The sequence below is a fragment of the Papaver somniferum genome, chromosome 7 (genome assembly GCF_003573695.1).
Source record: "Papaver somniferum cultivar HN1 chromosome 7, ASM357369v1, whole genome shotgun sequence".
Taxonomy (NCBI): Eukaryota; Viridiplantae; Streptophyta; class Magnoliopsida; order Ranunculales; family Papaveraceae; genus Papaver; species Papaver somniferum.
This window is the reverse complement of record NC_039364.1, coordinates 63265768-63280231: the sequence shown is the minus strand read 5'-3', so window position 1 is coordinate 63280231 and position 14464 is coordinate 63265768. Positions and strand designations below refer to the sequence as shown.

General features: G+C 35.6%; 1 protein-coding gene across 1 annotated transcript; it reads right to left on the bottom strand.

Moving 5' to 3' along the window:
* Positions 1-1963: 1963 nt before the first annotated feature.
* LOC113297461 (long-chain-alcohol oxidase FAO4A-like) lies at positions 1964-13925 on the bottom strand. The gene is made up of 3 exons (XM_026545938.1): positions 13597-13925; positions 13080-13349; positions 1964-4078 (listed from the first exon to the last, which is right to left on the bottom strand). The coding sequence occupies exons 1-3, from the start codon at positions 13825-13827 to the stop codon at positions 2267-2269; spliced, it is 2313 nt and encodes a 770-aa protein (XP_026401723.1). The 5' UTR covers positions 13828-13925; the 3' UTR covers positions 1964-2266.
* Positions 13926-14464: the final 539 nt, after the last annotated feature.

The window sequence follows — 14464 nt, the reverse complement described above, 5'->3', positions numbered from 1 at the left end:
TTATACATCTGTAAAATTTAGGTCGGATAGATTACCCATCTTTATGTAGGATGCGACTTAGGGATGAGTATCTTCCTTCCCAACCTGCACCAGAGATGGGCGACACATTTTCATATCCTAGTCAAGCGGGTTCATCGTCAACTGTGCCACCATTTTCTTGGGACGTAGAGACTTTATATATGTCCGGAGATATTGTTAGTGTACTGATTGTTCCTAATGCACTTGAACGGGCTTATCCATACTTGGGGTAGATGCTACACCGGAGCAGTATTAGAACTAGTTGAATGATTATCATGATCTACTACATGGATTTCAGAGATTCCACTTTAGTGAGATACAAATAGTGAGGAAAAAATGATATTTGAGATGAGTACTCCATGATATTCCGGTCATGGTGGTACAGGTACAAGTCACAATGGTATAGGTACAAGTCATAGTGCTACAAGTACGATTCTCAGTGTAAGCTCGAGTCCTGGTGGTAGAGGTACACGTTCTGGTGGTAGAGGTACGAGTCTTGGTGGTTCAACTCAACGAAGTCATGGAAGTGAAAGAAGTTTGAGAAGTCGTTTTATAGATAATATAGTGGTAGATAGTTTTACTCCAAATATGGTGTTAGATACTCAAGTACGTGGAGGTGATGAAGTCATGGACATGGAAACAACTACTGGAGGTTTGTTTAACCAATTTCCAACTGACACTATGGCTCCTGGTGGTTGCTTGAGCATTGAAGCACTTATAAAATCTACTCTATTTACTCCAATTGCCTCAACCACGTCAGCATTTCACGCATTTCAACCTCATATATTTCAATATGTCTATCGTGTTCCCATCTGCCCGAGTGAACCTGTTGTTTTTCAAGGTTTTGACGATTCTGAAGAGACTCAACCTCCAAGTCAGTCTCAAACCGGCTCAATCTCTGAATATGTTGAACAACACTCTTGATCCAGAAAGCATGACCAATTCAATCTTTAATGGTGAGGGAGGAAATGGTCAGGAAAATAGATAGTTTATGGATGTAATTTAATTTAAATATTTCTAATGTAATCTTTTTGTTTTTATTGACGAAACCTATCTTTAAATTAATGTTCAAATCGGAACTAGTTTTACATTTTATTAAAGTTCCAACATTCAATTAAAAATTAACCGCAATTGCATTACATATTACTTAATCAAAATAAAATCCCTGCACATGAATCTTGTAAAATTGATAATACTCATCATGCTTAAACCATCTTTTGTTGTCTTCAACAAATTTGGTGTGAGCTCTAATTTTTAGTTCGTGGATTGACAACCCAAGATGATCACCTATTATCATCCACAAAATTTGCGCGTGCTTTCTCACTATGTTATTGATAAAGCAATATCTTTATTGAAGGTACTCATTTGTTCTTCTTTAATTTACATAACTTAATGCCATATACCATTGAAACACAGTGTCCCATAAATTAAAAGTGGCTAAATTGAAACTCTATCTCTTGCAACTGATATTCAACATCGAATTAGAGAAACATTTTATTCTCGAGTGAAACGAGCATAGAGGCGCTCAAAATATTAGGGTTTTCGTTGAAGCTTATTTTAGGAGAGAGGTTGTTTGTTGAACCTATATGAGGCTCTATGTATATTAATATCTCGATTCTTAACTTTTTTCATGTATATTTGTAGCCTCGAAGTTAACCTTTTAGGGAAATTGAGAAAAGAAATAAAATATAAGAGAGATAGTGCTTCTTTGCATTGGAGAATGCAAATATTCATGGATTTTTAAACTTCTCTCTACAATTACATTTTCCAATGCAAAGAAGCACTATCTCTCTTATATTTTATTTGTTTTTTCAATTTCCAATCCAATGATTGACTTTTATCTTGTGCATGGGTGCACAAGATAACAAAACCCAACTAATTTATACGTATCCGCGTTTTGTGTTTGTATCGGTAGTCGGTACTTCTCTGAAACCCGCACAAGAAAAATATTTTTATTTAGTTTTTATTCAAAAGGTGGAGCATTACATACTCAAAAATAACACAGAATACACTTGAGAATACATGGAGACAACAAGAGGATCTAGGGTTTGCTAGGTTGTGGAGTTCATCCCAAACGATTTTAGGGTTTGTTTTAATAAGAAGTTATATTGGCCCTCACTCCAACCACTTGTCAGGTATATGTGTGCATAAGAGTAGAATATTCAAACTCAAGCTGGTTGAGTCGGATTAGATCAGAGTGCCGACCTTACTAGTTCCGAGTACTGCTTACTTTATGTTTAGAGGAGTATTAATATAGGTATCTCTCTTTCTTCCTCCCTAGAACCTCAAGAATTGAATGTGCAGTGCAGTAAGCAATGGCTTGAACAGTCACCATGGGGTTCACACCTAATGCAGTAGGAAACACACTAGAATCAGCCACATACAGTCCCTCCACCTCCCAAGTCTCCCCTCTTTGATCCACCACTGATTCGCTTGCCTCCACTCCCATTCTACAACTCCCCATTTGATGTGCAGAACTAATCGGCCTAACCAGTTCCGTCACTCCCTTCTCACTTTCGTCCTTTATGAATCTCTGCAACTCATGCCAACTCACTCCCTTCACTTTCAACCTTTTCCCTTCACAATGATGTGTTCCAATTTCTTCAGCCCCGGCCGCCACTAGTATTCTCAGCATCTTCTCCGTCCCCCTCTTTAGCTTCTGTTCATCTCTTTGGTCCATCTTGTACCACAGAGTGTTCATTGACTTTACCTCTCCCGACCCTTCATCTCTTGCCAAGGCAAATATATGTGCAGTCCTGGAAAACTTGCACATTCTCTGTCTAAAGTCGACTCCTGATACCCATGGAGTCAGTGCCGCAAACATACCTGGGTGCAATGCTGGAGTCTGTATCACTGCACCATATCCCGTCTTGTTAAAATCTGCAACAACCGTAGACATAGCTGTCATTATACCGCCTTCATAACTCCTTTTTTCTTTTTCTGGCCAGACATCACTGAGAAGTGGCGTTTCAGGAGGGAAATATCCCCACGCCATTGCTACCGGATGAAGATGCAGGTGTTTTCCAATGTTGGGATTCTTTAGTCCACTTTTTTTAAAGAGCACCGGGGTTCCCATTGCGCCCCCAGCAACCACTACCACCTTTGCTTGCACCTCATGAACTTCTTTTTGATGGCCATTATCAAATTCAAAAGCAACCCCAGTTGCCGTGTCTCGATTCCTACCTTTCTTTCTCTCATATAAGATCTTCTTGGCCTCACACATTGGTAAAATCAGACCATTACCAGAATCCATCATGTCGACAAGCCATGTCTCTGCCGTGCCTTTCTTCTTGCCGTCCTTGCAACCAAAAGTACACCATCCACAGTAATGATCAGGTGTGGAGTTTCTTGGAATATCATTTACCGGGTAACCCATTTCAAGGCAGCCTTTTCTTAGAACTGCATTGTTGAATCCTTCTTCGTGAGCACACGATTGAACTCCCATTCTATCACATACAGCATCCATTGCTTCTCTATATAACTTGCTGTTGAACAATTCAAGCTCATGTCGACTGCACCATTCATTCATAACGTGTTGTGGTGTCCTGATTGAAGCGGACCAGTTGACGGCAGAGCCTCCACCAACAGTGGAGCCAGCAAGGAGGACAACACCAAGATCCTCGGTAGCAAGCAATCCACTACCTTGGTACATTTGACTCATGCTGGGTCCTTCGAGTAGTGACAGTGTTGATCTTGCAAAGTAGTCTCCTTTTTCTAAAACAAACACTTTATAGCCGGATTTGGCGAGAACACCTGCAACAACACCTCCTCCAGATCCTGAACCTATGATCACTACATCACATGGAATGGTCACAGCACGAGAAGAGGAATCGTGAATATGGAAAGGGAAGCCAGATTGTTTTAGAGTTCCAGTGAGGCTATGTTTTGGACGAAGGATTCCTCTATAGAGAGGACCAAACAAGTTTTTTTCGTCATCATCATCTATGCAATCTTTTTTGTTATTTCCTCCACTTGGTTCTTTAGTGTGCTTTAAGAATTCCGGGTCTGGTCCACAGTAGTCCATTGCTTTCCATGACTGGTTCTCATTGTTCTCGTCGATCTGTGGGGAAGAAAAATGCACCAGACATCATTTAGAATTATTTATATATCGGATTTAGGGATCACACGGTGAAAATCGAAGGTTTGCATTTTATCTACATGGCAGAAATTAATCAACTACCAAAAGAACCGGGCACTGGACCATCTTATGTGGCCATGTGAGTATTGGTGTACATATTTCTTGGCGATGGCAATTCAAATAAATGTAGGGAACAGATGTGACCTTTGTAGACCGCTTATTAAAAGCCTCATCAAGAGCTGAATACTGGACTGGAGGTTACTTCCATTATGAGTTGGACAGGCAAGTACTTTCAGTTCCATGTACAGGAAAAGTCTGATAGTAATTTATGAATTAATGTAGGTTTAGAAGTACAAATCAACCAATTATTACTCAGGCAAATCTATTTAATTCATTCCATTTATAGTTTCAGTTTCATTTCCCAACTAATAATCATGAATTCAGTATTCGGTCACACGATTCGATGACTTTAATATAACTCATTAATTGAAATTAATTCAATCCAGTACGTTGTTAGTTGTTACTAATTTAGAGTAACCAACTATTCCCTCGTCTTAAATATTGTAACTTTATTAGTTTCATATTAGAGACCCTGGTTAGTAATTTTTCGAATCATTCCGGAATGATCCGCGAACGTATCCGAATGATATTTTCGAACTATTTGAATTCCGAACCTAGTTCGCGGATTATATGGACCTCACCAATGATTTGCGAACGTATCCGAACTGATCGAATCCGAATGATATTTCCGAACTAGAACTCTCATAGATAACTCTCTAACCAGAGTTTTGTTGATTGGTTTTTGTTTGATTTTGTATATACTTTATATTTAAATACAATTATTCAGTTAAAATTTTCTATTGGTAGTTGTTTAACCAGTGTTTTATGTGTTGATTTTTGTTTAAAAGTCTATAAATTCGTTTTATAATACATTTATGCGATTAAATTATTTACTTCTTATTAAATAATCACGCTAAAATATTTGTTTCCATCTTATAAATCATATACAAATAAAATTAGTCTCGTAATAAGGTCATAATACTTATCAATTTATCATATATGTAAGCCGAATTTTAAGTCCCGAACTCACATTTATAAAACGAATATGCACGTACATATGCCGTTCCGAACTACTGTCCGAACAACGAACCGTTGACCGGATTTTTGACCGAATCCGACCTATCCAAATCCATATAATTCCCGTACGTATGACGTTCTGAACTATTACTCGTACCCCGAATTGCTAACTAGGTTAGAGACCACATTTCTATTTCTTAACAAATTTGGGGAACATTTTTCATTTTGTTATAGGGCCTGTGACCCATGGATGTGCAGTCCATTAGATGACTAGGTTTTCCCTTTCCTATATATAAAGAACAGTGTATTATGTAATCTCTGATGCCTCTTTATCAAATAAGAAGTTCTTCTCCTTCTCTATCTTTATCTCTATCTCTTGCTTTAACCTAATCGATACTACAAAACGTTATCATGCACGAAGCTATACCGCGGAGCTATATGGGATCGATTGATATTTTTTTTCTACATGGATGATGAATACAAGTTGTTCAAAAAAAAATGGTGCTCGGATTTACATCGTCGCAGTTATGGAATCATCGTCAAGCTAAGTGTTTTTCTTCCTTTCATTGTGGCAGATTTGATTTAATTTAATTTATGGGGAAAAGGAAATATGTTGATTTGATTTGTACTAATGATGAAAGGAAATCTGTGACGTTAATGGGTGAAAGATGGGACAAAGGGAATCTGCTGATTTGTACTCACGCCAAAGGAAATCTGTTGATTTGATTTGTCGAGCTAAAGTTGGATTTTATGTTCTGATTCTTCCTGTTATTCCTTAGGATCGTAAGGTATATATCGACACAATTTTTTTTTATCTCTGTGAATCAGGCGACTGGGTTGTGAGTTTTTTCACCGTTTAATGTTAATGAATTTTGGTTGGTGCAAGTCTTATTTTTCTTTTTACCTTTTTTTTAATTAAATGATTGGTTTGTCGGCCATGACTATTTGATGTATATGTTGTACATGATGCTGATAATTTTTTTTTATCTATAAAATCATCATGTTGTGTTTTTACTTGATTATCATCCATGATATGTATGATGTCGTGTGGTATGAGACTGTGAATATATAAATATCATGATTTGTTTGAACCATTTTGATTGGTTGATTTGGTTTAATTTATTGGGCATAGTAGTATACTATTAGAACCTAATTATCTCAACACTTGTTTATTTCTCCTATAGATTTTTCGTCTGTTAATTAACCTTAAGTGGTCCATTCTTTTTTATGAATCATAAGATGTAGTGACGTATGATACTCTAAGATTCTATGTTGTTTGTGATCAACTTTGCTATGATGAATATAGTGCCTTATATTTATTTATTTTTATTTTATTTTATTTTTATATTTAAAGATATTTAAAAATAAATAATTTTTTTTAAAGAAAGTAAGAAAAATAAGTCGATTGTTTTAGTGTTCTGTGTGTATGCATTTTGTTGGTGACGATTCATTTTTTTGAGCATTTGGTTGTTTCATTTTATGATTAATTGAATGGGATTCTTGATCTATGATTACTAAGTATACCATAATAGAATTTGATGATATGCTGTATAATTTTGTACTGTTTTCATTTCTTTCCATTTTACGAAAAATGTTATGAAATTTCACTTTTATGTTCCGTAATTTCCTTTTGTAAATTTCCGTAACGTCTGCATTATTATAATGAAACATCTATCATTTTAGCTAGACTATTTAGTTTCTCACAAAAAAATGAAATAATGTTAATTACTATCCAATTTGAACTTACCAAATTGAAAAAATAAATAAATAAAAATGAATTAATTAATATTAATTACTATATAATATCCATAATTATATTCCACTCATAAAAAAGATTAATAAAATATTAAAATATATTCATGCAATAATGCAAAGTCAAATATAAAGATAATTATTTAGTTTCCACAAATACATTCATGCACATGCAAATACAATTAAAATAATAATAACTAAAATATATTCATGCATTCATGCAAAGTCAAACATAGGGATATTTATTTAGTTTCCATAAATACATTCATGCACATGCAAATATAATTAAAATGTATCCATGCATTCATGCAAAGTCAAATATAGGGATAACTATTTAGTTTCCACAAATACATTCATGCACATGCAAATACAATTAAAATAATAATAATTAAAATATATCCATGCATTCATGCAAAGTCAAATAGAGATAATATTTAATTTCCACTAATACATTCATGCACATGCAATACAATTAGAAAAATAATTATAATTATTTGGTATAAATATCACACTTATTTAAAAATGATGTCATTCAATTGTTTGTTTTAATTCATGTGAAACCAAAACATTAAACTGCATTATTGCCTCTTTTTTTGAATGGGCATGTAACTTTCCATGGGCCTTGAACACGTTATGACCTTAACGGGTTAACACTACTAACTGGATCATCATAATTTGGCCCTTAATCGGGTTATGATTTTTTTTAGTAAGGTATTTTTCCAGTGGACCTAACTCGACGCAAAAATGACATTTTGGACTCAGAAGTACTTGAGCATCATTATTGTGCATTTGAGGTGGAAATCATTTCTTTGAAAAATAATAAGGAATATATTCCCTCATACAACTTTATGCCAATGGTAACGCACTGTCTAAAAGGTAGAGCTACATATTCCCTTGTCTTTCTGAACATATGCATCCCAATTTTTGTGGGAAAACTCACAAAAAGTGATATGACTCAGATTTTTTTTCTCCCTCTTCCATTTTTTTTTACTTCTTCCATAAACTAATGAACCAGTATATGTTAAAGTATCAACAAGAGATTCACTGTCTTTAGTAGACTATTCAACCTAAAGTAAATGGTTGACATTCAAAATGAGATTCTCTTGACCCGTTGAGATGAAGAAGTTTCTCAAATTAAGTTAATCGTAGAATAATTGGAAATAATAAGAACCCCGAAGTAATGAGGGATAGACGTACTAACACAAGTGAAGCATGTGAAAGGAGTTGGGAATGAATCTTCTTACCGGTATTGGTACAAGCAATGCAATGCGGGTACCATAGTAGCAACCAATTTCCACTGGAAAGGTCATACTTTAGACATCAACTCTAATGACAAGAAGAACTTTACCTGGCCAATTGACTTTTTATTTGAATTAGATCCAATGTTTGTGCTTATGGAATGAAAAGTACATCATTCCCTCGAGACATAAATTCTCTATAGCACTTGAGGTATATCCGGATGAAAAATATATCATCCTCCCTGAAACGTAACATATATTCACTCTAAAGTACTTGAGTTGAATCTCACTTTTGTTACTAATAAGGCCACACCACTTATTTAATATCTCAAGACTCAATGTCTAACAGATAATGGTTTTCCTTTCACCAGCTTAAGGAATTTAAACTAGTTGTTGAATTATTTTCTTATAATGTGACTATGAGGGTTGGATCATCGAGCGCAGCATTGCTCAAAATTTGTTTTCAAGATAGAACAAAGACGTCACAAAATCTCTACATGTACCGAGAGATAATCACACCTTGTTAAATTCCAAAGAAACCCATGCAAATGGATATCATGTGGAACCTCAGAGTGATGAGGATGTAATTGATTGCATCTTTTATAACCTTTAATGAATATGGAAGGAAGCATATTCTTAGAGAAATTTATGAGTCGATTTGGTGAAATGTAAATCACTAATATTTGGATATTGAATCCATATTGACCCCGAGAATGAAATATTGGGTATTGACTCATACAGACTTTGGCACAACTATAAAGCTACTTTGGTTGTGACATGATGATCATTTTGAAAGGACTCAAACGTACATCACTTTATTTGAGTGAACCAGACAATGGAAAAAAGATTTACAAAATGCGAAGTGACGGCATATCTCAACAAGTGTTTTATAAAATACTAGATGCACAACCCCCCGTTCCCATTGTGCTTTTAAGTAAGAAAGCATATCACTCATTTTACAAAGTCTTAAGTAAAATAGGACCGAGACCATCCTAAGAAGCAAATGGAAAACAATCCATATTATAGAGAAAATAAGGTGAAATTTAGAAAAAATATTCATGCAGAATGCGGACCATTAAAGTGACTTATGGCTCTGGTGAATGTTCTGACATTTTGAACTAGTTATAGTTCCCAAGAAATTTGCGTTTAAAAACTCCTAGCACATATTACACAATACAAAATGCAAAGGCTCACCACCCTTATTAATGCTAGAGAATTTACATCAAAAGGACTTGATGAATATTGCATGTCTAATAGGATTAATATAGAGCATCTTATATCCAATGGTCTCGCAGAGGCTACCATCAAAGGTTACAGATGGTGCCTAAGGAATAGGTTATGCGTACCAAAATATCTTTTATTGCTTTTGGGATATGCAATATTATACGCATCTTACTTAATTCGTTTTTAGAACCCAATATTAGTCAACCTTTTCTGCGTACCAGTTGGTAACTGGATTTAAGCCTGACATTCGTGTTCTTACGCATTTTTGGTTGCACTGTATATGTGCCATTACAACTCCACATCGTACTATGATGGGTCTTCAAAACTGTTAAGTAGTTATGTTGGGAATAAGTTCCTAACAATTCCGCATTTTAAAACTTTTGGCAGGAGATCTCTTACCGCTAGATTTGCGGGTTATCAATTTAATGAGACAGTCTTCCCATAGTTAGGGGGAGATAAGAAAAAGTATTTTCTAATTAACGGAACAACAGGAATTGTCGTGGTGTGTTCCCACTGTGTCTCATATTGATTCTTGTACTCCACAAATGTAAATGTGAAGTGATAAAGAATATTCGATTTTCAGAATGTACACTGATGTTGCTAAAGTGATGAGATCACACATACCAGCTGCAAACCTACCTGCAAAGTTACAAATCCTCAATATGGGATATACACCATAGACTAAGGTGTTGCAACTACACTCAGTGGAAGTGTGGTTGAGGCCGTGGCTCAATAAAGGAAGTTGGAGAGAGCACTTGGTTCGATCAATTCTCACCTAGAAAGGAAGTAGGTGAGTAAGGAACAACTTATTTATATCATAAGAAATAATCTCATAAGATTGTCTCTGAATATGTCCATGAATCAAACTGGAGGAAGCTCCGAAGTTTTAAATGATTCTAGAGAACAATGAAATCCTGACGGATTATGAGAATGCACATGAGTCAATGGAAGGATCATGCGTGCACAATGATGATATAATCCATAAATAGTTGCTCCATAAGTAGAGCACAATGAGATCGAACTATGCTTTATTTTGATTAATTTCAAATAAATGGCATATTTGGCCTAAGCAATCCAGGTAGAACTTAGTTCTTTGACAAATATACAAGTATTTGGTGTGGTAGTGCTAACCAACCAAGTGTAAAGCCTATTGGACATACATGATTAATTTGTCACAAATCATAATGAGAAGAAAGCAGTCTTAAAGTATAAAGAATCACCTTGTGGCGCGAGGTTTCTCACAAATCCCTGGATCACTTACTCTTTTGAACATCATAATGTTCAGTTAATTACTTTGCTTAGTAGTTTCAAAAGAACTTGAAACATAGTAGATCTGGTTATATCTCTGGAGATTTAGGATCAAAGATATTTGCAAAAATGCATGATGGCCTTTTACTTCCCAAGTCGAATGACTCTAAACCACGGAGTGTGTTTGCAGTTACACTGGAACACTCACTTATTGATTTAAACAATCAGGCGGATGTGGTATACCCGTCTAAATGACTATTTGATTGGGAAGGGATAAACAAGTAAGGTTTCGTGCCATGCGTATTAAATAAGTTCCTGATTCAGTATTATAGCTATCTATGTCGACGGTATGGACATGATAAGTACTCTTAACGGAATAAGAAATCTTACAAGCTATTTAAAATATGAATTTGAGATGAAAATCCTGGGAAATCTTGATCTTATCTATGTCCTAAACTAGATGACCGAGCTTGTGGTATATTATTCCACCAGTTTGCATATGTCCATTGTCAGGAAAATTAACAAGGACGTGCATGCTTCTAGCACTCCCACGATTAGTCGAGTTTCAAATGTACATAAATGACCAATTCGTCTAAAGGAAGATGAAGAAGTTGGGTCGAGATATGAACTTTCCTTATCTAAGTATAATAGACGCGTTATTGTACTTAGCATAATATACTCGACCAAATGTTACATCCTCAATGAACTTGTTAGTTAGCTAGATATAGCTCAGCGCCATCGCAACGTCATTGGAATGGTATAGTGAATGTAATCATGTGCTTAAAAGTAACCATTGACATAAATTTGTTTTTATCCATGCAAAGACATAAAACGGAATGCTAACGAAACTGCAATCCAAAGGTTGTTGATTATAAAGGAACAATGATCTCTTCTCCAACAAAAGTAATCAGGTGGAGATATGGTAGACTATTTTCTAAGTCATTACCGATATTCAGTTTTGAAAAATACATGACTAAAGGAAATATCAGGAACAACTCTGAAAGTAATCAGGGGGAGATGCCGACATCAGGGGGAGGATCCAAGGATATGATGTCGACATAATTTACTTCGAAATTGAAGCTGTGTTGTACTCTTTTTCCCTTCAGTCGAGAATAGTTTTTCCCAAAGAGTTTTTGTTACTCGACAAGGTTTTTAGCGAGACAATACTAAAAGCATCAAGTATGTTGAACGTTGAAGACATAAAGATCGCGTTGATATTATTGAAAATATCTGAATCAAAGAAATGAAACGCGATAGTCTGTTAAGCAACGTAACTTCCAGAATCAACAACAGGGTCTTATAAACATTCAATTCACCAAAGTAAAGTGTGATAAACTCCTTTTGACTGTATTAGACTAATGAAAATTGTCTAACATCCGAGGGAGCATCTAATGGTGTGTTGAACTATTTTCCTTCACCGAGGTTGCTTTTCCCACAAGGTTTTGTTACTCGGAAAGGTTTTTAATGGGACAACAACAAACATCGGGAAGTAATTTCCCAACTAAGGCTATTGTCTTTCCCACGAGGATTTTCCTCCTTAGGATTTGTGAAGCAATTAGTCAACTTCGACGGAACAAAGTGATCACCTGCAAATGATCACCTTTACTTGCATCTGTCACGTTGTACTCTTTTCCCTTCGTCAAGGTTTTTCCCCAATGGGTTTTCCTTGTCAAGGTTTTAATGAGGCAACATATTCGAGTCCATCTATGTCCCTCTGGGTTTTTCCTGGCGAAGTTTTAACGAGGCAATTAACTTAGACTCGACGATCTTTGAAAATCGTATTACATGTGATGAACTACATGTAAAGTACGTGACAACATGTGAAGTACTACATGTGAAGAGTTTTACCAAGGTTTTATCCCACTGGGGTTTCCCTTGTCAAAGTTTTAATGAGGCGATTGATTTCGGCACACGTCATCAAGAAGAGGACGACATTTGAAGAACTACATTCAAAGCACTATATGTGAAGTACTATGTATAAATCTTTGTTATTGAACCGCACAAGGGGGAGTGTTATAGGGCCTGTGGCCCATGGATGTGCGGTCCATTAGATGATTAGGTTTTCCATTTCCTATATATAAAGAACATTGTATTATGTAATCTCTGATGCCTCTTTATCAAATAAGAAGTTGTTCTCCTTCTTTATCTTTATCTCTATCTCTTGCTTTAACCTAATCGATACTACAACATTTTTCTATTTTTCTCTTTAAATATTAAGAGGACCACTTTTATTTCAAGAATGAATTTGGAAAAATATGCAAAAATGACTTAAATGATTGGTTTTCTTATTATTCTTTTTTACGCTAAACAAATCTATTTTTTTGAATCCGAGTGAGGAGTAACTGATCATCCCAATGATGAGAAGTGAGGATAACTAAGTGGATTAATTAATTTAGGGTTATGGTAATTAAATGAAAAATGATATTGGGAAAAAAAATATCTACCTGAGTGAAGAAGAACAATAGAGTGAGATACTTGGTGGAATTGAAGAGCATCCTGAGTAGATAGAAATAACTCATTGACCATTCTCTTAATATCTCCTCTCGGATCTCCGGACTCACCGCCGAAAACTTCTGAAAGTATGGGAATTCCTTCTTCAAACTCAATCTCCCACAAAATATCAACGTTCCTAAATTGGTCGACAGCATCCAAAGAGCGAATCTCAACATTCCCAACGCTGGATGCGCAAATTTCTCTGTGATTGCTAATCCAATCTGCCACACCACAAGTGTTAAAAATCAAGAGTAAAAAAAATAATTTAAAAATCAAGAGTAAGAAAATTAATAAAGACTAGCAGTCTGAAAATGACTATTTTAGACTATAGTAACGTAGACACTGTAACATACGATTAAGAAAAGGTACGGTATGCAACTGAAATTTGTGTGTTAGAGAAATTAACACACAATAAGTCCGCATATCATGCTTCAGAAAAAAAAAGAAGTCCGCATAATACACACTTACATTTTGAGGCGTTTTAGCCATGGAAGCTGAGGTTTTGTAGAAGTTGTGAATAGAATCATTGTCGTCATGGGTCGAAATGTTGTTATTAGTTGTGTTGCAGAGGTCGATTGAAGGTAGAAAAGTATCAGAGATTGCAGAAAGTGATTCCATTTGACGAGAGGAGAGAGATAGAGGTAATGATGAGGCTATTTTCAGTATCATGGGCATCATCCTCGAGTAAGCAGCCTTCATTTTGCTTTTCTTGTTCTTTCCTTTTTTTTCTTCTTCTTGATTCTTATTGTGTCGTTGAAGAGACAAACAGAGATGATGGACTCATTTTTATTTTTATTACAGACGATGGTCTTTGTTTTCAGACGATGCTAGCTAATAGTATATATGGTATCGCCCACAACGGATTAATGGTGTGGTAAGTAGACTTGTGACTTTTTGCTTTGATCGTAATTCAAATTCCAAATTGAGAAGAAAAGCAAGTTGCTCAATTGATGTGTGGATGGGATGGGCCATCGGATATTCATTAAGGTTTTGAGAGGGTTTTATCAGCGCTTAAACTGCTCCCAATCTACACCTACCTAATCGTCTTGCAGGTACAGGAGGGGTCATTAAGATTATGGATGTTCCTTCGCAGCCTTTGTTAAACGTGTCTTCACCAATGGCAGTAATATGGCAGAGTTGTGGGCAATCAAAGAGGGTTTGTGGTTAGCTATTGCCTTAAGAATTCTGAAGGTACAAGTGGTTAGTGTGACTCATCATATATGTATTACGACTTGTAAATGGCGTGTGTGATACTTCTTGGTTTTCTGTTAAACGTTCTGAAGGACACGAGCTTTTCTTTTCTTTTCTTTTCTTTTCTTTCCCTTTTTTTTTTTTT

What these genes read in the sequence shown, in the direction of transcription:
- LOC113297461 (XM_026545938.1), bottom strand. Translation starts at nt 13,827, where the DNA reads ATGAAGGCTGCTTACTCGAGGATGATGCCCATGATACTGAAAATAGCC. An exon ending in TGGCTAAAACGCCTCAAAAT is followed by an intron (nt 13,350 to 13,596) that starts GTAAGTGTGTAT and finishes GTGGTGTGGCAG; the next exon opens with ATTGGATTAGCAATCACAGA. An exon ending in TATTGTTCTTCTTCACTCAG is followed by an intron (nt 4,079 to 13,079) that starts GTAGATATTTTT and finishes TCTTCCCCACAG; the next exon opens with ATCGACGAGAACAATGAGAA.